Source organism: Phyllobates terribilis, unplaced genomic scaffold (assembly GCF_046119375.1).
Source record: "Phyllobates terribilis strain yellow unplaced genomic scaffold, ASM4611937v1 Scaffold_10__3_contigs__length_209671492, whole genome shotgun sequence".
In the NCBI taxonomy this organism is placed as follows: Eukaryota; Metazoa; Chordata; class Amphibia; order Anura; family Dendrobatidae; genus Phyllobates; species Phyllobates terribilis.
Genome location: NW_027362770.1, coordinates 124,267,020 through 124,289,908, shown reverse-complemented (window position 1 = coordinate 124,289,908; position 22,889 = coordinate 124,267,020). Strand labels below are relative to the sequence as shown.

The following is a 22,889-nucleotide window of genomic DNA, read 5'->3' as shown; positions in this document are numbered from 1 at the left end:
ATCCCTTTGATATCAGCCAGGCATTGATGGCAGAGAGTCTGTACAGTGTGGTGGAGCACGTAACTGATAGCTCAGCAGATAGGAAATGATACTGACGCTGGGATTTTACTGACGTTGTTTCCTTCATGAAGAAATTACACTTCAAAAACTCACAGAATAACTTTTGGAGGTTGGAAACTGCTTTCCCTGGGAACACTCATCTACACTAGTGCATACAAAATAAAGAGTAATTGTATTTGGTCCATCCAAGATCCTCGAGAAGTTGCTCAACTACTGATGAAAGCCATATCTAAGACTGAGGAAAGTGCACTCGTGGCTTGCCTAAATTTTTTCTACCCTTTTTCCCTTGTCTTATATTTGCTGTAAGCCATTCAGTTGTCTTCCAGCTGCTGTTCCCCCTCTCACAGTACATAGATTGCAGAGAGCCTGCAGCTTCATCTCCCCCTTCTTCCTGTCAGTTTTTCTCAGGACATTTGCAGCTATTATTATTATCATTCAGAACTAAATAACTTTTTTACAACGAACCAAAAAAATGAACAGGCGGGAGTTGCTAAATAGTAAGCAACTCCCTGCCTGTTCTATCCGGCGCCAGCTCAGAGGTCACTGCCGTTTCTGCTGGTGATTCAGCTGCTCCATGTCAATAGAGCAGCTCTTCTTCTTCCGCTCTGCTCTGTTGAAGGGGTGTGACTGCGACGTCACGCCCTGTCAACAAAGCGGAGTGGAAAAGAAGTCGAAGTGATGTCAGTAGAGATCATAGGATCACCGACAGGATCAGTCAGTGACCGCTTTATGCCGGCATTGATTTGCGTTGGGCAGATCAACTACCTGCCTTTTAGTTCTTAGGCCCACAGTTAGAAATTAATATAGTCCTGGATAACCCCTTTATAGGTCCTCTGATCAGCTACACTAAAGCCGTCGGCATTAGTTTACTGCCTTATTTAGATAGGCCGAACACATCATTTACTGAGTTCAAGGTGCACAGAGCATTAGGGAACATAGAATTGTTGAAATCAGCAGTTTAGCAAAGAAGATGTGCAACATACAGTCCTCAACATTGAGATTGCAGCACCAAGAAGGAAAAGGTTTGGATTATGGAAATCGCAGGATGGATAGACAGGTTAATGCTATGTAAATTATGAACAGAAAAGAAACAAAACTTTCAAAAGATCTCTATTTATTCGGTATGAGCACCATGTGAAGAATTACACGCACTTAGCTGCTATTAATGGTTGTCTGAAGAATGCTCTGCATGATGAGCAGACAAATCATCAAGATCCACTGCTGGCAGCTCCCTTTGAAATTGCCCACCAATGATATCTCAGATGTGAGCAGTGGGAGATATGTCCGGAGACACTGAAGGCATGGTAGTACGTTAGGCCACGAAGGCTGCTCATAGTAGCACAATATTTGTTCAGTTTTTCTTCTATGTATCTAGACCATCAGTTAATATATATTTTGGTTATTGAGATTGCACATATTCCACTTTCAGAAGCCCATTGCAAGCATCTACAATCATATAACCTTCAGCCCGCGTAATATTTTCTATGAAGCCTTTGGATGCTGGATGGTCGGTGTTGTTAATTAATATTAGGGTCCCAGTGAACAGAAGTCCGACCTCTGCCAGAGCCAGCAAGTCCTCCATTTGTTGGTCACATTGATAGTCCATCAACACAAAATCCACCTTCTTCACACCAAACTGGCTTTTCAGGACATGAATGGCATCTACTGGGTGTCGACACAACAGTCTAAACTGGAAGAAAGGAGCAGAAGATAAAAGTTAACAAAACAGATATCTAATGAGGGTCACATGTCACTAAAGTTTAGACATTCTGAAAGAAGTCTATATCATAATTGACATTGGTCCTGGAAAGTCCAGGAGGCTCCTTGAAATGGAGAGACCTCAAAGACTCCAGGAAGTTGGCAAATCTCTTGAGTACCGCAAAAGCCATGCTCCGCCATTGCTATGATGCTGAGCACCATTAAAGGGGTTGGGAATGGAGCATGGATGGGTTGGGTGTACATTGCTGTATTCTGTTAACAGAGGCCATGCCTATGTGTTAAGTCGCTAAGAATCAGCCTTTGTCCACAGAATGCAGGTTGGAATAAACTGCGCTTGTATTCTGCTGACAGTGCATTATTATATGATTAATCTCCATTGGTCAAAGGAGTGGAAATAATAAAGATACCAATATCATCTTATAATAGTGCACTGCCTTATAATATATTGTACTTAACATGGGTTCAAATAGGTTAAACTGTCTGCAAGCATATATTTCAACTAATTTTACAATATCAATTGCCTATATTAGTAAACAGATCAATTGGACCTGATGAGGCTGGGGTACTTACTTTTAAAATCCATGTCATAATAGTTGTATAATTGTTTTTTATGGATCTAACCTCCAAACTGAGCTCTGATCAAGAAAATTCTCACTGACAGTGACTGCTTGTAGTCTGTTGCTAAGGACAGTTTGTAGTCTGTTGCTAAGGACATATTATATAAAATTGGAATTCTGCAATTCTTCATGGAACTGAACCTACACAGTAAGTAAAATATGAAAACTTAAATAGTGTTTTTACCTGATTATTTTTGAAACCAGCAACTAAAATCATCTCCTCAGCTGATTCTGCCATGCTTTCCTCTAGTTCTATTGCATACAACATCCCGTCTGTGGGCAGAAGTTGTAGGAGGCATATGGCGGAGAATCCACATTGTGTGCCCAACAAAAGAGTTGTTCTGGGATAACACTGTTTGGCGGTTTTCTCTAGGAAACATTCTGTGAAAATCATATTACTTAATAAAATTAATAAAATGAGGGGAAAAAAAATGTCCATGATCCTGGGGGTTTACTGATTATAATATATAGTACAGCAGAGCTATCAACTGATCAAAGTGATCTAAAGGTTACAGAAATTAATGGTCGAGATCCAAAGACCTGTTGGTTGCAGAGCCCCATCTTGAATTGGACAGAGGTGCACATCTTTGACCTCTGCTCCATGAACTATCTATGGGACTGCGACAGGTTTTGACTTTCCTCAAGATAATAGATGAATCCCCCAGTGGGCCCTATGCGCAGGAGTGGACCTCTTAGCCCCCTATATTTGCAGCACTTGGCATAATACACTTGATTTTCTATGTACAAACAAAGCTGGCATCCCATAATTAATTTAACTAACTACCAAGTTTATTACTGTATAAAAGCAGAGGTAATATATGAATTAGGGTAATCTAATATTTGCATGTAGCTAAGCAGGGGGCCCTCAGAGTCAATGTTACTGGCAGGCCCTTGGAACATGTGCAGTAATTGATCCATAGCCCCATTGTCGAGATCATTGGGGTCCCAGCAGTTGGACGTGCAGAGATCAGTAATATATTCCCTGTCTCGTGGATAAGTAATTATTCACAGATTTGAAAGTTCTTACCTAAATGGGATCCCACTTTGTCTTATTTGCCACCAGCATCCAGCGCATCTCAAGTAATTAAAAGTATTCATTGAACTAAAAAATTATAACTGCTAGTTATGTTATGTATTGGATATAAGTAGAAGCTGCTATGATGAACTGATCAGAACTAGAGATGAGTGAACCAGAACTGTAAAGTTCAGGGTTCGTACCAGACACCTAGTGTCCGGTGCTGAACTCCGAACACGGACTTCTCCTGGAAGTCCGTTTTACAGTTCGGGAGTTCAGGGAGGAGAGGGAGAGGTAGAGGGGGACAGGTACAGGTAGAGGGAGGGGAAAGGGAGAGGCAGAGAGAAAGATTTCGAGCTCCAAAGTTCGGGTCCCCATTGATTTTTATGGGGTTCAGGTTCAAGTTCGGGTACAGTTCTGGTACCAGAATTGAACTTTGGACTAAAGTTCGGTCGAACCCAAACTTCCACGGGTTCACTCATCCCTAATTAGAACCTACTCATATGCAGTAAGCTGCCATTATATATGGATGCTTTATACATAGAGGACGGGGTTATATATAATAATTCTATGTCTGTATTTTGTACGTACCTTGCTCTGCGGTAAATAACAGCTTCTTTATTGTGCGATCTTTCCTGGCATATTCCTTAAATGCCTGCAGAACACTGTCCGGTTTTCCATGGGTGGATTCTAATAGCACATATCGACGTAGACCCTGCTGTGTCTTCACAGCCACACTCCGGTGTGTGTCCGATGGGCAGAAGTGATACCTGTACAGTGCCCAGACCACACCAGTAGCCAGTGGCACAAGTACACCGGTGAATAGCAGAGAGTAATTTGAGCCCATAAACGGTAGAAAGCTGAAATATTTAAAATATTATTTAACATTTCTACTTATATTAAAAATAAAAATAGAAGTTCACAAATTTATCTGCTGCAGATCTAGCAGTTCTCTGAATGCTGAGCGCTGTGTATAGCCCCGCCCACACCACTGATTGGCAGTTTTCTGTGTACAATGTGCGCAGGCAGAAAACTGCCAATCAGTGGTGGGGGCGGGATTATACAGAGCTCATGAATATTGAGGACTACATGGCAGCAGTATTACTAGTCCTCTACTGATAACCTCCTGCTGATAAAACTATGATTTTATCAAAACTACAGCAAGCAGTCCAGGAAGTGCCTGTGTCTCTACATTATGCTGCTTTTAGATTTTCACATTGGCTTCTAGGACTATAAATAGAAAATCACACATTTTAAACTTTACAGAAAAGAGTGTCAGCGGTCTAATTATCATCACATACAGGATTACAATGATAGGTAACATCTCCAAATACAGTAGATAAGGATCCACCACACAAAAAAAGGGATGTCAGGGGGCATATCCGGGCGGCAGGCTGTGCAATTTTCCTTGGTACAGCTATAACAGAGGGGTGTCTTCCTGGCGGCTGCATTTTGTTGACCCCCGGAGTGGGATTCAGCAGTTTTCTGAGCAGGCTATCAAGCTCACAGCTGACTCTGAGATTGTATTCTCGCTGTTTCCCTGGATTCAATTGCACTCTTGTCTTTCAGGCGTGAGTACAACTGAAGACCTGACCGCCAGTACTTCCGGATCAGGCGACATTAGCAGTGTTATAAGGTCATCTGATCACGCTGCTGACGTCACTCTCCTGCGCCACCTAGGAGGTGAAAGTTGTTACAGTAAGCCCTCCAATGGAGCTGAAGAAACCAAAAATGTATTGTTAAATGGAATCTTGTGAGGTGACAGTAAAGAAGAAGAAGGGGGAGGAAAAGGAAAACGGGGGAGGATACGTTTGAGGAGGCAGTAAGTGGAAGAGGAAATGTATGGGGAGACAATGTGGGTTAAAGGGGTGGAATGTGAAGAGACAGTTTGAGAGCAGGGGGATATGTGAAAAAATGCCTGTGTTTCATCAGTACTGTGGTACCTGTATGGTCCACAGTCTGATGGATGAGAACAACACCTCACCATTGTTAAGGATATACTAGGAATTGTAAGTTCATGCGATACAATTGTATATGGGACAGACCTGATATTACAATTGATCGCTGTACTAAACTTGGTGCTGTATTCATGTGATGATTCTGGTGATGAACTCATGTACTGATAGTGGTTCTGGTGGTGTATTTATGTACTGTTGGTGGTTCTGATTATGTTTTCATGTACTGATGGTGGTGCTAGTGATGTATTCATGTACTAATGGTGGTCTTAGTTGTGTATTCATGTACCGATGAAGTAATTCTGTACTAATAGGAGATGTGATGTTGTATTTCTCTAGTCATGGTGGTTCTAGTAATGTATTTCTGTGCTGTTATTGGTTTTAATTCTGTACACATATAACAATAACTTTTAAGATTACAACACACATGGCCATGTTAATAAAACATTGTGCCATCTGACACGTTAAGGGTTAATGCATTTGTATTTATGTTAAGACCATTAAAGGAGTTGTCCAGGTTTGTGATGAAAGTCTGCAGTCACTATGTGACTGCAGACTTCTGAATCCTGACAGAAAGCAGTGCTGTTTTCTGATGCTGGCGGTGAAAATAGGAGGTCACATAATAATAAGTATACACTTTGCATGCATGCTTTCACGTGTCGACTACACATTGCCAGTTCAAATCACTTTTTGTAGCCCTGCCCAATATTTCAACAGAAAGGTGAACACAATTTAAAATGTATTATTTAGCAGTCCATTATGGTCATAAAAAAAATTGAAAAATAGATATGTATCTTGTTTTTTTCATTTATATTTTCTCCCAATATCAGCAAATAAATAATGTAAAAATGAAGTCCCATGTATTATAAAAAAAGTAAAAAAATTATTTTACTATTCCAAAGAGAAAAATGTTTAAAGTGCATGTATGATAAAACCTGAAATTGTGCCTGGACATGGGGAAAATTGCCTGGTCATGAACTGGCTAAGCAATGTGTCATTCATTATCTGATGACACATTCCCTTTAACTGATGGAATAGTGGTCCATATATTACAAGGATGGTAGAGATTAGCACTGTTTTGGGGTGGGTCTCTCTCTGAACACATACATAGGGCGAGACCGGTCAGTCTCGGGGAGAAGGACAGGGAGAATCCTCTTGGACTTGCCAGGTCTCTCCCTATAGTCCCCGGACGGCTTTTCAAAGTAAGTTTTCTATGGAACGTCTCAGCATTTCACAGTGATTTCAATAAGCCAGTGTCTGATCCATGGTGCCTGTGGTTTGAGCAGAATAAATCTACTGTCAGGTTAGGATCTCATTCACACGTACGATTTCTCCACGTATAAGAAAAACTGACTGATTTTTTTTATCACACTTTTATCAGAATGTCATCAGTTTTTCTCATACGTGAAGAGTAAAAAAAAAAAAAGTTTCCCTACCATCTCCATTCTGATGGTCCTTGAAAATCGGACTGCACTTAGATGGCATCTGAGTAAGGGTCAGATTTTTTCACTGACCCATAGACTTGCATTGCCGGTTTTGATCCGATGCACGGATCAAAATCAGACATGTCTCCGATATTTTCCACGGTCCACTCAGTCCGAGCAAAAACTCAGACCCGTGAACAGCCCCATCATAGGTACGAATGCTGTGCGTGAAAAAAACAGCACTCATATGAGAAAAACTGACGTGTGAATGAGCCCTTTGAGCTGTTGTATTTTATTCTAGAGTTGTCAAAGTGCAGAACTACATGAGGGCAATAAACTGTCTGAGACCCTTCAGCTACAAATCAGTCAGCTCAGGAGTGTTCAAGGTTCAGCGGGAAAATGCCTGGATTGTAGTGATATAATAAGCTGCTCTGAATGTTTCAACCGTTGTCTGCACAAAAGATCGCTAGCTACAATGAGAAGCATGGAAGTGTCAGTAGAAACTGGGCCCAGACCATGTACGATCCACATAACCTCAGAATATGCTATTCACATTCCCTGTTCTGTGGAGTTTGATTCATTTGATATCTTCTTGCAGACTCACCCTGTGGTTGTGAACTCCATGGAGCCTGGTCTCAGGACGGGGAGGTAGTGTCAGATAGCAGGAAGTAGATCACACCTGAGATAAAAGCTGTGGTAAGCAGGCTCAGTACAGCGCTGGCCTACAGGGAGGCAGAGCTCAGTTATCATCTGCAACAGGGGTCAGCCAGCTTCAGCTGCTGTGAAACTACAACTCTCAGCATTCCCTGATAGGTAATGTTGGGAGTTGTCATTTTGTAAGGTGCCCAGGACGGTAAGTGTGGACGAGCTGCTGCTCCATAACGCCCTGGCACTTAACAAACAAATTATGTCCCAGTCCATAAGTGTTGTGCTGTGTAAGGTGCGTTACACTCACTTACAGGCCTGAGACCTTCACTGTCTCCACATCCTCAGGTCCAGGATTAGCCACACACACATCAGGGAACACCCGGTTCGTTTTAACAAGTTCAAATTTACTGGACATTTCAAGTACATCAGTCTTTAACTGTCACGGGTGTGTTAGGTGTGACAGACAGTCGTGCTGGATCCGGCTGTAGAAGGTCACTGTTCTTGGCATTGCTGACGCCTTCTGGATCCTCTCATCTCTATTGTATAGTTATATCCTTCTCCCTTTAGGACCCAGCAGCGACCTTTACCTCTTGCTGCTGATTGACACAGCCTTGCTGGGTGGTTAAAAATTCTCAGTTTCTCCAATGAGTTGCTAATGATAGTTCTATGTACCTCTGTGCAAGCTTGGAATACTAGTAGTGTTGAGCGAACATGCTCGACACTGCTCGGTACTCGCCCGAGCATCACACTACTCGGGATTAGTGTTGAGCCACCCCCATAGTGTTCGAGTTCGGTTCGGTTCGTCGAACACCCGTATGTTCGCCGAACTGTTCGTCGAACACCTTCGAACACAGTTAAAACCAATGGCAGGCAAACAAAAACACATAGAAACACATAGAAAACACTTCAAAAGGTGTCCAAAAGCTGACACACTGCTCAGAAGACACAACTAACACATGGAAAAGTGACAAGTACATATAGTCATGCAAAAAGAAAAGAGGTGGAGGAGTAAAAGGAGGGGGAGACACAGATATAGGCATGTCATGCCCTTCTAAAACCAAAAAAGTGCGAAGCCGACACGGCCAGTCCGTTCCTGCCCGTGCGACCTCCGTGTCGCCGGGTTTGTGCCAGAGCCGCGGTGGACCCTGACGGCCAGCCCCCCACTCCCAATACTGGTGCCTGTCCGCTGGTGGGTCGAGCCCCCCCGCGGTGGGGGGGGGTAACATCTGCAGAAGAAAGACCATCTTCCAGCCAAACTAAGATGTCTACTTCTTTTCGTGGACAATGTGATACGATCCCTTTCTTACGGACACGCCCATCGCTACAAATTCCAGATGAGGCACAAAAACAGCAGGTGCTTCAACGGATATCAAGTGCTCCTTTAAGTGGGCTCTCCTCCACCTCAACTTCAACATCACAAATACTCCAGTCCTCAGAGGTGTCACCCCAATCGCACTTGCTTCCTCACAGCTCCCAAGTCTCCAGCTGCCCGTCTGAGTATGGGGTAACACAGATGGTTGAGTCTGCACAGGTGTTTACTCATACTATAGCCTGGGAAATGGAGGTCGGCTCCAGAGCTTCTGTTAATCCAGACGAGGAAATGATCTGCACTGATGCCCAGAATCTTTATAAGTCGGATCCAGGACCAGATGAAGAAGGTTCTGAGCATAATGTAGACCCTCGTTCCCAAACGGTAACTCCTGTTGGTGGAGACAATGATGAAGACGATGATGAGACTCAAATACCTGATTGGATCGACAACTTGACTTTTCGGTCAGGGCAGGAAGAGGTTGGCTCTGAGGACGACGGGTGTGAGAACACACAGGGTGATGATGACGTGGTTGGAGATCCCACTTACTGTCAACCCACAGTCAGCCAGTCGATGAGGTCAGCAGAGGAGGTGGAGGAGGATGTGACTAGCCCAGGGGATGGGGATGACTCGGTACCCGGGCCTTTGCCTGGCCTTGGGGATGTCGCGGTGGTCGGCTCCCTGGCCCGTACCCTGCGGTCACTCTTTAAAAGGGTGGATAATTGTTAATTTTATAAGAGTTTGTGACGCCACCTGTGGTATCTGGTGAGAAGCACCAGCGCTGCAGCAGTCCACTGAGGCCGGTGATAAGGCAGCTCGATGGTATAGCTCCCCACAGGTGGAGCTAGGTCTCAGGGCAGCGTATGCAGGGGGAATGCAGGACAGGTGAGACCCAGCTGGGTCAGAGCAAGAACGGGAACGGACACGGTAGTCACTTCAGTACCTTTTACTGGTGGAAATTCAGGCACATCCCGGAGAACTGTAGGGTGAAGGGTGCATATCAGGATCCTCCCCAATGAGCGGGTGTAGGGCCTCCTGTTTCTTGCCTCTGCGTAGTAAGTTTCTGACCTGCCTGGAGCTAGACCTAACTTTGTCTCTGTCCTGCGCTGGCTGACCTTGTGGTAGGGCCTTCTCTTGGAGTTCACGCTCCCAGTATGCGGGGCCTAAGCATCTCCTGGCTCTGTTATGTATCAGCACCTTAGTGATCCTGGGACTTGTAGTTCTCCAGGGATTCCGGTTATGCCTTACTGGGTCATAGAGATCCCGGTAAGCTCGGATCCGGTGTCCGGTAAATTCTTCGGGGTGAGCTGGTTAAGCTCCTCTGCCCCTTATGTACTAACTCGCCACTCGCCTTCGGCCTACTTGGGCCCTCACTAGGCTATACACACTAACGGCAGCTTGCCGCGCTTCACCGATCTTATGGCGCCGGCACACCTTAAGCTCTATCTGGGCTCCCTGAATCTAGCTAGCAGGAGCCTCGTGCTCCACTGCTGAACTATTAACTTAGTTCTCTAGACTAGACTGAGCTCCACTGCAGACTGACCTCTCTTAGGCTTCTCTACTGCAGGAACTCTTCAGAGGAACTGAACTGCCTAGCTCCACCTTCCCTATTTATATCCCTAACGGGCTCCCTCTGCTAGTCTGAGGTGGAAGGTGGAGATGTGTGAATGTTTATGGGGGCCTCTTGTGGAGGATTCCATCAATGCACTCTTCTAGGATCTGTGATACCAAGCGCAGCGGGGCGTCACAGATGCTATTGACGATGAGGTTAGGTTGCGCCTTCCTGGACAGAGACGGAGTACTGGAAGCATGTCAACAACTGCATCCTCAACCACAACTCTGCCTCTGACCACAAGTCGCGGTGACTCTTCAGGTCGCATGGGCTCTAAGCCTTGCATAGCCTGGGCATTTTTTCAGATCGATAAGGATCTCGTGTTATCTGTAATATTTGTCACCAAAAGCTAAGTAGAGGCCAAAAAATCTATAGTTTGAGTACTTCATGCATGTACCGTCACATGGATATGAAGCATAAGTTGCAGTGGGAAGCTCACTGTGCTACAATGCAGCCTAGCGGGCTGGGCCAACCACCTTCTGCCCCATCTTGTGCATCCGCAGCCTCTTCATCCTCTGTGACTGGGGGGACAGCAGTCACACCTGTTTTGGGACGCAGACCTGCCACCTCTTTACCCGCAACAGCCAGTGTGATTGGCAGGTCGTCAGTTCATTGGGAAGTGGAAACACCTGCTGGTGTTGAGTGCTCTCCGACATCGAGAGCACCACCTTTGGATCAAGGCAACCTAACATGTCCGCCTGCATCTTCCTCACAGACCGGCAGTTTGCCGGGGACACCCTACTCAACCCCGTCTAAGCACCACATCCAGCCCTCGGTCCCTCAGATGTGGAAAAGTAAAAGACCATTTCCTCCTAGCCATGACAAAGCTAAGAGGTTGAATTTCACCATCTGCAAGCTGTTGGCTACAGAAATGCTGCCTTTCCGCCTGGAGGACACAGAGGATTTTTGAGACCTTATGTCCGTCGCAGTGCCCCAGTACCAGATGCCCAGTCGGCACTACTTCTCAAAGAAAGGTGTGCCTGCGCTCCACCAGCATGTCGCACACAACATCACCGCTTCTTTGAGAAACTCTGTGTGTGACAGGGTGCATTTCATCACAGACACTTGGACGAGTAGGCATGAACAGGGGCGTTACATGTCGCTGACTGGGCACTGGGTAACTATGGTGAAAGCAGGACAAGGGGCTGCTGTCCAAGTCTTACCGTCCCCACGAGTTGTGCGTCAATCCTCTTTATCTTGAAGTTCCTCCACTGCTTCTGCCTCCTCAAACTCCTCTCGGTCCTCCACCTGCACCCAAAGCCTGTCTGGTAATGCCACCTGCTTTCTAACTGCGCAGAAGGAATCCTGCACACCTCCTTACTATGCTGGCTGCAGGGCTCAACGGCATCAGTGTTTACTTTGAAATGTCTGAGAAATGTGAGTAACACAGCTGAGGAGTTGTGGTCAGCTCTGGAGACCCAGTTTCATGAATGGTTGTGTCCACTGGACCTGCAACCAGGGAAGGCCGTGTGTGACAATGCTGCAAACCTGGGTGCGGCCCTTCACCGGGGCAATGTCACACACGTGCCTTGTATGGCTCACGTGTTGAACCTGGTTGTCCATCAATTTTTAGCCCACTATCCTGGACTAGATGGCCTTCTGCAGAGAGCATGGTCGCTGTGTGCTCACTTCCGCCGTTCGCATCCCGCAGCTCAACGACTTACATCTCTACAGAAGTCGTTGGGCCTGTCAGTTCACCGGCTGAAATGCGATGTGCCGACATGGTGGAATTCAACTCTGCACATGTTGCAGCGACTGTGGCAGCACCGACAAGCCCTGGTGCAATACGTTCTGATGTATAGCCTGGGTCAACGAGATCCAGAGGTGGGGCAAATCACGCTGCAGGAGTGGTCTCAGATCAGGGACCTATGAAGTTGACGCGCCCCCTGGGCCGTGGGGTACCCGGAGCCGGGCCGGTAGACGCTGGGGGTTGTAGTCACTGTGGCGGTGACCCGGTCCGTGACCCAGGGCGGTCAATCCAAGGGTAATTTGTATATATGGGTTTTATAATGTCCGACTACGCCACCTGTGGAGTGCGGCCAAAGGGGCCGCTGCTGCGGAACAGTCCTCTGAAGCTGGTGGTTTTGCAGCAATGGTATTATTACTCCCCACAGGAAGAGTGTAGCTTCAAGGCAGTGTGGGTGGATGATGGTGGTTGTAGTGCAGGGAGTCAGTAATGAACACAGAGTCCGTGTGATGCAGTCCCAAGATCTTTACTCACAGTTGTTGCAGTCCAGATTACAGGTACCAGGGCAATCTCCCCCGTCGTGCTGTGCGTACTCAGTGAGGGGCTCAGTCCACCCCCAGATAGCTCCGGAGTACTTAGCAGGACCCCCTTCTGTGTGTCCTTTCTCTGGCCTTCTCCCTGCACCTCACACCCAGTGACACTTCTATTCGGTATCCTCGGGCCTTGGCGGGCGACGTGTGTTCCGTCCCCTGGGTCCTATGTGGCTACCTTCTTAGTAAGACTGGTGTGGACTTTGGCCTGCAGTACATGAAATGCTGCAGCCTCCGGTTTCTAGTTGAGCCTTGCTGTTTCTCCGCTAGTTGAGGGACCGGTTCCCCTTTTCTGGCCTGACCCCTCTACCTCCTGGTAGCAGTGGGAGTACGGGTGGCCTTCTGCACGGCCCGTAGCCCTAGGGTCCCTTCGGTTCCTGGAGCCTTCCTGCTCCCACTCCTCTCTTCTCTCCTTCAGTCCTGGGCCTCCCAGGCTAGGCCCGCCTCCGGAGCAGAGCTCATGCAGAGCCTCTGCTCCTGTAACTTTTCCTCCTCTGACTGGCTTGCTCTTTCTAAGATGACTTCCTATTTATACTCTCCCTGTCATGTGCTCCCCTAAGCTGCTCCCCTAAGCACCCACCACATAGGACCCTCCCGCCAGCTAGGGACCTGGGACTGTGCTCTCCCTTAGGAACAATCTCGCCCTACCCCCACTGCGGGTATGTGTTGGATGCAGGTGTTAGGGTCCCGAGCCATACGCCTTCCTTACCTGAGGGTGAGATACCACACCTCTGGGAAAGATACAGTAACTCTGTGGTGACTGAACCCTCAGGGGCGCCACACATACTTCTGCACAGTTTTGAAATGGCGACGAAGATGTTTAGTGCTGACGACGATGCCATTATCAGCATGACTATTCCGGTGATTTACATGCTGGAGCACACATTAAACAGAATTCAGAGTCAGGTGGTGGGACAAGAGGAGGTGGAGGAAGTAGAGGAGGAGTCGTATGCGGAAGGGATAACATCTCCAAGGTCCAGACGGTCGGCAGCACCAAGGCGGCAGGCATGGGAGGGTGGGGGAGAGGGATTAACCAGGGCGCATGGTAGCAGCCAAACTGTTGAGGAAGGTGCAGGAGCCGTGGAAGAAGTGGAGGACGAACTGGCGATGGGCATGGAAGACTCATCAGATGAGGGAGACCTTGATCACATTTCTGTTGTGCTAGGTTGGGGGGAGAGGGCAGAGGAAGGAAGCAAGATTCTTACCTCGCTACCAACACAACAAGCACTTGGTCCTCCTGGATGCGCAAGACACATGAGTGCCTTCTTGCTGCACTACCTGCAACATGACCCTCGGATTGTCAGAATTCGAAGTAATCCCGACTACTGGGTTGCCACACTCTTAGATCCACGGTACAAAAGTAAATTTGCCGAAATAATTCCTCCCATAAAAAGGGATTTACGTATGCAGGAGTATCTGCAGACGCTGTTGCTGAATCTTACATGTGCTTTTCCACAAAACACCAGTGGTGCACGTAGTGAATCTCACAGTTCTAACTTGCCAACCGTGGGACTGTCGAGTCTTCATCACTTAAACCGTAACAGTAACACAGTATCTGCTGGTAACAGCAATTTTGTGGAATCGTTTCACCACTTTTTTAGACCATCCTTTGCAAGGCCACAGGAGACTAGAAGTCTGACACATAGTCAATGCCTAGAGAGGATGGTACAGGAGTATCTCCAAGTAAACATTGAAGCCATGACTGTGTCACTGGACCCTTGCTCATTTTGGGATTCCAATCTGGAAAAATGTCCGGAGCTCGCCACTCACGCCTTGGAGATCTTGTCATGCCCTGCAGCCAGCGTTCTCTCTGAACGTGTGTTCAGCGCTGCTGGTGGTGTGCTGACAGATAAGCGCACGCGGCTGTCCACTGAGAATGTAGACAGACTCACGTTCATAAAGATGAACAAATCATGGATTCGCAAGGACTTTTCTACCCCTGTGTCATCCTGGGGAGACTAAAAGCTTGAGGATTTGGTAAACTCACCTCACCAACCGTTTTAAGCAACTGTGGGGCAATTGATGCCACTTAACCCTAGAACGCATGACCATAAAAATCTACACTTTCACATACCTGGGGCCTTTTAGGCCCGTGTGCAAATAACATGGAATAACTCAAACTCAAATGACAAACAACTATATACATGAAGAATACGTAGAGTTTCAAAATTCTAACTAAAGTAATCTTGCAGAAAATAGAAAACATTTAACAGGGCGGGCCTGCGAGGCCCCAGGTATGCGTTCTAGGGTTAAGTGGTGTCTGTGCCACAATTTTGGGAAAAAATTGAGACTCTTTTTGGAGTCCCCTTGCTGTGTCTTACGTGATGTTGGCATCGTCAATTCCAGGTGGGTTGGGTCGCCCCCCCCCCTTTTAACTGTAAGAAACTACATACACAATGGCTTGGGGTAACACAGATGGTTGAGTCTGAAGAGCTGTTTACTCAGAGGTCTGCTCCAAATCTTCAGTGTCTGCTAGTCAGCGTAGAATTTTTAACTGCATCTAGCCTAGGCAATACTTTGGGCGTAGTAGCCCAGCTGCGAAGCAAGCTGCACCGCCTGTGTATCTAATAAGAATTTTTAAATGCATCTAGCCTAGGCAGACTGTGGGGACCCCCAACCAAACCCAGACACTCAGCCCCCCTACCGCCCCCCTTTCCTTGACAATACAATAATGTAACTCTTACATCTGGATGGGTGAGGATCGGTCACAGCTTTATTAACTCTTTGTACTCATTCCATTAGAAAGGCATTTTATTTCTAAAATAATTCAGCTTGTTGCAGCATGCCCTGGGTCTCCACTCTGGCAAGTTGGCCAACAAGTGTAACTCTCCAACATGTCCTTTCTATTTCCAGGCCATGGAGGATCCTGCGTACTCGTATGCAGGACTCTGACCCCCACCCATCACTCTTAACGCTTGTTTCACTACGTCCTGGAGTCCTGACAGGAAAATGTCCAGTCCAATATCCATTAAGTGAAAACCGTCGAGCAGTATGAGGCCTGCTTTATCTCCTTCCAGTTGTCGGTGTCGTATCACTACACCGCCTCTGTCTCTTCTAAATTTTGCCATCCGAATATTTATTACCCGCCTTGTCCGTTCGATGGCCGTGATGTCTCGCGCACCTTGCCATACCGCTCTCGGCACAATCTCTGACCATACTATAGCTAGTTTTGTGAAAAATTCTCTGAAGCGCTCAGTGTCTAGTTTCATTATTGCCATTAGTTATGCGCTCTTGTGATGACCTAGGTTGTTTCCCCCGGCCTGTATAACTAAGATGACCAGACCTCTTGCCTCTCTCCCTACCTTGATTACCTCCATTAGTACCTGTGGCCATAGCAGGCCTCTAATACCTCTCCAGTTGAAATATGTGTTATGAAACTGTAATTTCCTCCCGCCTGGGCGGACTTTCGCCCTTTTTTCTGCCCAATATATATACGAGTGGCCTATCAACCACACTGTTGGCTTAGCGTCACCTGTAAAAGAAACAAACCACGTTAGGATAACAAGTCCGGTCTTATGTATCTCGCCAAAAACATGGATCGCCATCTCCCTATCCTCTGAACTTCCGTTTCTGACAGTCCTGCTCTTGCTGCTTCTGTGGCCGCGCCTATGCGGAATGAGTGTGTCCCGTAATCTTTGGGGTGGTTCCCTGCCGATGTTATGCATTTATTAAATATAGCTTGGAACTGGTATCTTGATAATGGCGTTCCATCAATGTGTGATAGGAAGAAATTACTTTGTGATCTGATGGTTAGATATGTTTTTACTATTGTTACCCGACTCAGTGTACCGTTTGTGGGTTGTAGAAGTACCCAAGTCCCCCTGCCCGCTGGAACCGTTTTTGATTGGCGTATGCGTAGACGTATTGCATTATTGGCTATGACTACGTCCTGGTGTAATAAGCCTCCACTGGTGGTAATTTTGGATTGAGGGACTAATTCGCTTATGCATAGCGCCCCGAAGAAGGCGATCACAAATGCAGTAGACAGTAGTGTTGCTTCAAATTGTGACTGTCATGTTAATGGTGTTAGGGATATGATGTGAGAAATCAGTTTTAGTGACACGGGACGGGACGTCTACACTCCTGACTTGGCTGACCCCTTTTCCACCCTTTTATGGATTGTCTGATGATGAATCTTTGTCACAACTCTCCAATTCAGTAGTTGGAAGTGAAATGCTACTCCGGTCAGACACCGCTGCGCTGACGCCCCTGATATGCCCCTCATCATTAGCTGGTGGAGAAATTCTATGGTGACTTGTGATCGGGCTTGTTCACATTGGTCAACCCGTCTGCCTGCTACTAGTCGTGTCCACTCTTCCCATGCCTTACCGTATGCTTGCCACGTCGACGGGGCAACTGACGCTCTGATTAATGACATCAACTATTCGCCACTAGATCCCATAGGGAGGGTGGGCAACTGTTGCCTGATGGGTGGGCGTTGGGGAAGAGCTCTGTGAAAATCTGCCAATTGAATTGTTCTAATGCGTTAGCAGCAGCTTTAGACCGCTCAGCATAGTGGCTAGCGCGGACCCATACATTGTGTTTTAGGCACAGGAATGCTAGCCGGCGTAGTAGGCCTAGCACTGGGAGAGACAATGATGCCATCTTATTAATGCAATGCGCTAGGCTGGTGTTTTTTGTTATGAAGGGTATATTTTAGTTTGCCAGGCGCGCGCCCCATATTTCTATTGCTACCACTATTGGGAAGAAAAATTATTTTCAGGGCTAGATGCAGCTAAAAATTATTATTCATTTCAAAGCTGGTGGAGCTTGGTATAGATGGCCTAATACAATGAGTATCACACACTGCTACAAGCCCAAATATTTTTTCAGAGCTAGATGCAGAAAAAAATTATATTAAATTTGCAACCTGATGGAGGTCAGTATAGATAGACTAATAGACCAAGTCCCACACACTGCTAGAAGCCTAAATATTTTTTCAGAGCTAGATGCAGATAAAAATTATTTTTAATTTGCAACCTGATGGAGGTCAGTATAGATGGACTAATAGAACAAGTCCCACACACTGCTAGAAGCTGAAATATTTTTTCAGAGCTAGATGCAGATAAAAATTATTTTTAATTTGCAACCTGGTGGAGGTTGGTATAGATGGACTAATAGAATGATGCTATGCCCAAAAGGTTTTCCTTCACTAGGTGCAGTAAAAAAAATTGTATTCTATACACAGGTGGTGTAGCTTGCAACACAGATAGGCTACTCCAATGACTAACACACTCTGCAATAGGCCAAAAAGGATTTACTTTGCTAGATTTAGCCAAATGCTGTGAAAAAAACTTGCACAGCACTGGCACAGACCTGCCTGGCAAAAACTGATAGGAACTGATGTAACTTAGTCCTGAAAAGGACTGCAATTACAATTAGTCTTTACTCCCAACCTATCTATTTAAGAGCACAGACCTGCCTGATAAAAGTCGTATGAAATGATGTAACCTAGTCCTTAAAAGGACTGCAATCACAACTCTTCCCTACTCCCAAGCTATCTGTAGATTTGTGTGAAAATTGGCTTGAAATTAACAAAGTATAGCGCACACAGCAACAGCGGTGCCGTCTAACACGCAGCTGCAGCAGTGAGAAAATGGTGGCGACGGGGAAAATGGCTGGGTCTTATAGGGCAAGGACATGTGACATACACTGCCAATGACACATGCCCTTGCTTGTGTGAAAAAAAGCAGTTTTCTCCGTGTGTGCGCTGCTGATAGGCTGACAGATTGCACCTCCCCACTGTAAATGCGGGAAAGAGAAAAAAAAATGGAGATCTTCATTATTCCTGCAGAGATCCATACCCTGCCCCTCCCCCCACCCCTCTGTACACTCAAACTGCGTATTAACATTAATTTTCAGCATTACTGAGAAAAAATCCAGTTATGATTTTGGTGCACGAACAGTTATCGAACATAACCTCAAACAGCCGAATTTTTTTCAAATCGTTCGTGTTCGCCGAACGGCTCGAACACCGCCCAAAACAGCTCGAATTTGAGATTGGCGAACAGTTCGAGTCGAACACCGCTCATCTCTACTCGGGATGTTCGGCGAGCACCGAGCATTTCCAGGTTACTCGGGCGGGAGCTCGGGTCTCCGCCCTGCATGTTTGGCGCTCTTTACAGAGCCAATGAACATGCAGAGATTGCCAGCCAGTCACTGTAATGCCGCAGCCATGTTGGTTGTGGGCATTACAGTTATTGGCTGGCCGCACAGCGTCACCTCGAGTATTTAAAACGAGGCGCCGCCATCTTGGACACAGACGGCTGGGATCAGACAGTGTAGGGACAACGCTGCTGATTTAGATAGAGATATATACTGCGAAATAGTTAGTGTAGGGTCTGTAAAGGCTGCCAGATCAAACAAACAGTCCTTATCAGGACTAATATCCATCCCAGATATCAGGCAGGCAGGCAGGTAGGCTGTATAGGAGACGCAGTGGTTATACGCTGCATTACAGTCCTGCGTGCTCCTGTAGCTGAAATTGCTGGACTTAGCTCCAGGTCTCGGGGGCCAGGAAAAATCCTTTTTTTTCATCTAAATCCTCTTTTTTTTTTTTTCCCTCCTTCATACTGTACAAATACCCATCTTATTAACCTTTTGGTGCCCCCCCCCTCCAAAAAAAGTGTGTCTGTGACAGTTCAGACATAAATATATATTTTTAAAAGAGTCTGGTGTTGGCCAGAGAAATAGAAGTGTGGTTTTGCAGTTCCACGGTTCAAACCTCTGTATTATCCACTTTTGGGCCATTTTTACTTAAAAAAAACAGTTTGAGTGTGTCGCTCACTGTTCAGCCGCAAATATATCTATCTAAAAAAGTCTGGTATACACCATTAAATTATAGCTGTGGTTTTGCCGTTCCACGGTAAAAAATCTCTATTATCCTGCTTTTGGCATTTTTTGCCGTAAAAAAAAAAATTTAATAGTGTCTCCCTGATTGTTCAGACACAAATATATTTGTTGAAAATAGTCTGGTGTAGGCCAGAGAAATAGATGTGTGGTTTTGCAGTTCCACGGTTCAAACCTCTGTATTATCCACTTTTGGGCCATTTTTACCTAAAAAAAACAGTTTGAGTGTGTCGCTCACTGTTCATCCGCAAATATATCTATTTAAAATTGTCTGGTATACCCCAGTAAACAATAACTGTGGTTTTGCCATTCCACGGTAAAAAATCTCTATTATTCAGCTTTTGTTATTTTTTCCGTAAAGAAAAACAGTAATAGTTTCTCCCTGATTGTTCAGATTGTTTAAAAGAGCCGGGTGTAGGCCAGAGAAATAGAACTGTGGTTTTCCTCTTCCACGATTCTAATCTACTTTTTATTACCCTTTTTCCATTGATAGTACGAGTGTAAGCTTTTTTACTTCCTTTACAATGGGCAAGGCGCGTGGCAAGGGACGTGGAACTGGACGTTCTGGTGATGGTGCGTGCAGAGGACGGGGCCGTGGCCAAGGTGAAAATGTGCAACAACCAACAGCCACATCTTCTCGCTCCCACTTCTTGACCGAATTACTAGGGAAGCACAGAACAACACCAGTATTGCGAACTGATCAGTGTGAACAGGTTATTAATTGGATAGAAGATAATATTTCCAGTTACCTGGGCACCACCACCTCCGGTCTGTCTTCCACACGGTCAAATCTTTAGTAGCCGTGAGTCTCGACTGCATACTCCTCCTCACCCTGATGCTCCTTCCTCCCACCATGCCGAGTGTCGTCAGACAGCAACTGATCCCACACTTGGACACTCTGAAGATATCTTCACTGGTCCATTTCCAGATTTGTGCCCCTAGGAGATCCTATGTAGCGATGCCCAAATATTTGAACAGCCACAGTCACAGGAAGTCGACGCTGGCAATTTGTCACAAGAGGTGGACGATGACGAAACACAATTGCCAGGAAGTGAGGAGGAGGATCGTGGTGTGCAAGTGGAAGAGGAGGAGGTGGTGGATGATCTAGTAACTGACCCAACATGGCAGGAGGACATGCAGAGCGAGGCCAGCAGCACACAGGGTGAGGGAGGCAGAGTACCCCAACAGGCAGGAAGAGCAGTGTGGTGGCCGCACACAGAAGGCAGGCAACAGTTCCCCGTAACACCAACACGAGGGTCGTTGCCAGTACAACCTGTAGGTCTTCCAGAGTCTGGATTTTTTTTAAAGACTCTGCTGATAACCCCAAAAAGGCCATTTGTGCCACCTGCCATGCCAGCGTCAGCAGGGCTGACAAAACTACCAGCCTGACCACCACCAGCATGATCAGGCACATGGCAGCAAAGCACTCGACTTTGTGGGGTGAGCCCCAGGGTCCACGACCAGTGTCAGCGGGTGTCACCACTGCTTCTTCCGCTGTTGTGCATGCAATAGAACCCCCTGTTGTGTGTGCAAGGCAATCCCCTGTCCATACTGCATGCAAAGATGCCCCCTCCTCTCAGTCTTCACTTGTTATGGCAGTTTCTCAAGAAACAGCATCAACGTCCACGTCCACGTCCCACTGCAGCGTTCAATTGTCCATATCCCAGACCTTTGAACGATAGCGGAAATTCGCAGCCAACGCGCCACAGGCCACAGTCCTAAATTCGCACATTTCACGACTGCTTGAGTTGGAAATGCTGCCTTTTAGGCTGGTGGAGACGGAATCCTTCCGCAACCTTATGGTGGTGGCCGTCCCTCGGTACTCGGTCCCCAGCCGACACTATTTTGCCCGGTGTGCCATCCCCGCACTACACAAGCACGTGTCCCAAAACATCTGCCGTGCCCTCAACAAAGCAGGTCCTGGGAGAGTCCACCTGACAACGGACACGTAGACAAGTGCTTGTGGCAAGGGATGGTACATCTCCCTGACGGCACACTGTGTAAACATAGTGGAAGCCGGGACCCAGTCGGACCTTGGGACGGAACACATCCTCCCCACACCGAGGATTGCGGGCCCTATGTCAGTCAGAGTTGCCCCCACAGTGTACAGCTCCTGCGCATCATCCTCCTCCTCCTCATGTTCAGCCTCCATCTCAGATATCATCACATCAGTTACAAGCTGGAAGCACTGCAGTACTGCCTCTACCAAGCGGCAACAGGCTGTGCTGAAACTCATAAGCTTAGGTGAGAAATCTCACACTGCTTGTGAGTTGTGGACAGCTGTGAAAGAGCAGGCAGATCTTTGGCTGAGACCGCTGAACCTATATCCAGGCATGGTTGTGTGTGACAATGGCCGTAACCTGGCGGTGGCTCTGAGGCGAGGCGAGAATACACAAGTACCATGCCTGGCTCATGTGCTTAACCTCGTGGTTCAGCGGTTTCTTAAATCGTACCCCGAGTTGCCAGATCTGCTCGTCAAAGTACGCCGCCTGTCAGCTCATTTTCGCAAGTCGGCTACAGCTTCCGCCGCCCTTGCTGTGTTGCAGCAGCGTTTGCAGCTTCCGTCACACCAACTGGTGTGTGATGTCCCCACACATTGGAACTCTACCCTCCACATGTTGCAAAGGATTTGTGAGCAGAAGAGAGCAGTTGTGGAGTACCAGCTGCAACAAGGCCGTCGATATTCAGGTCAGACTCCACACATAAGACCTCAGGAGTGGACCTGGATGTCTGACATATGTACCATCTTGACAAACTTTGAGGAGTCCACCAAGATGGTGAGTGGCGATGGCGCCATCATTTGCGTCAGCATTCCACTTGTCTGTCTTTTGCAATGCTCTCTGCAGAGAATTAAAGAGGAGGCATTGCAGCCAGAGTATGATGAGATGGATCAAGAAGCCGTAGCGGCCAATTACTCACAGCCCAGCCTCATCTCATCCCAACGTGCATTGGGGGACAATGAGGGAGAGGAGGAGGAGGAGGAGGAGGAGGAAGAACAGAGCTTGTATCATGCGCTGTAGACGGTAGTACCTGTACAACTGTCATAACGTCGGTTCAGCGTGGAGAGCATGGTCAGTCGTCATCTTGGTGAGGACATGGAAGTCTTGCCCGTTACCAGTCAGGCACGCATGGCTGACTTTTTGTTACGCTGCCTTAACCGTGACCCTCGCATTGTCAAAATGTTGGGTGACAGTCATTACTGGTTGGTGACACTTTTAGACCCCCGCTACAAGGAGAACTTTCACTCTCTTATTCCTGAGGTGGAGAGGTCTACAACAATGGGGTAGTACCAGAAGGCCCTTGCTGCAGAATTGTTAAAAAAATTCCCATCTGAACACGCTAGCGGCAGAGGTCACAGTTCGTTGCCCAACCAAGGCGTACATGCGAGAGAGAAGCAACTCCAA

The 22,889-nt window shown here is 46.8% G+C and overlaps 1 protein-coding gene across 3 annotated transcripts in view; it reads right to left on the bottom strand.

The window, feature by feature from the left end:
- Positions 1-1,149: 1,149 nt before the first annotated feature.
- The window catches only part of LOC141164455 (transmembrane O-methyltransferase homolog), a 47,098-nt gene continuing 25,358 nt past the window's right edge, over positions 1,150-22,889 (bottom strand). The window contains exons 1-5 of one of the 3 annotated variants that reach the window (XM_073649755.1): positions 7,395-7,462; positions 4,713-5,087; positions 4,003-4,271; positions 2,581-2,777; positions 1,150-1,750 (exon numbers count right to left, since the gene is read on the bottom strand). In XM_073649755.1, the coding sequence (XP_073505856.1) occupies positions 1,460-1,750; positions 2,581-2,777; positions 4,003-4,271; positions 4,713-4,735 (780 nt within the window). In that variant the 5' untranslated portion in view covers positions 4,736-5,087; positions 7,395-7,462 and the 3' untranslated portion in view covers positions 1,150-1,459. Of the gene's footprint in view, positions 1,751-2,580; positions 2,778-4,002; positions 4,272-4,712; positions 5,088-7,394; positions 7,510-22,889 lie in introns of those variants that run through there. The other 2 variants (XM_073649756.1, XM_073649757.1) reach the window with 2 other exon arrangements.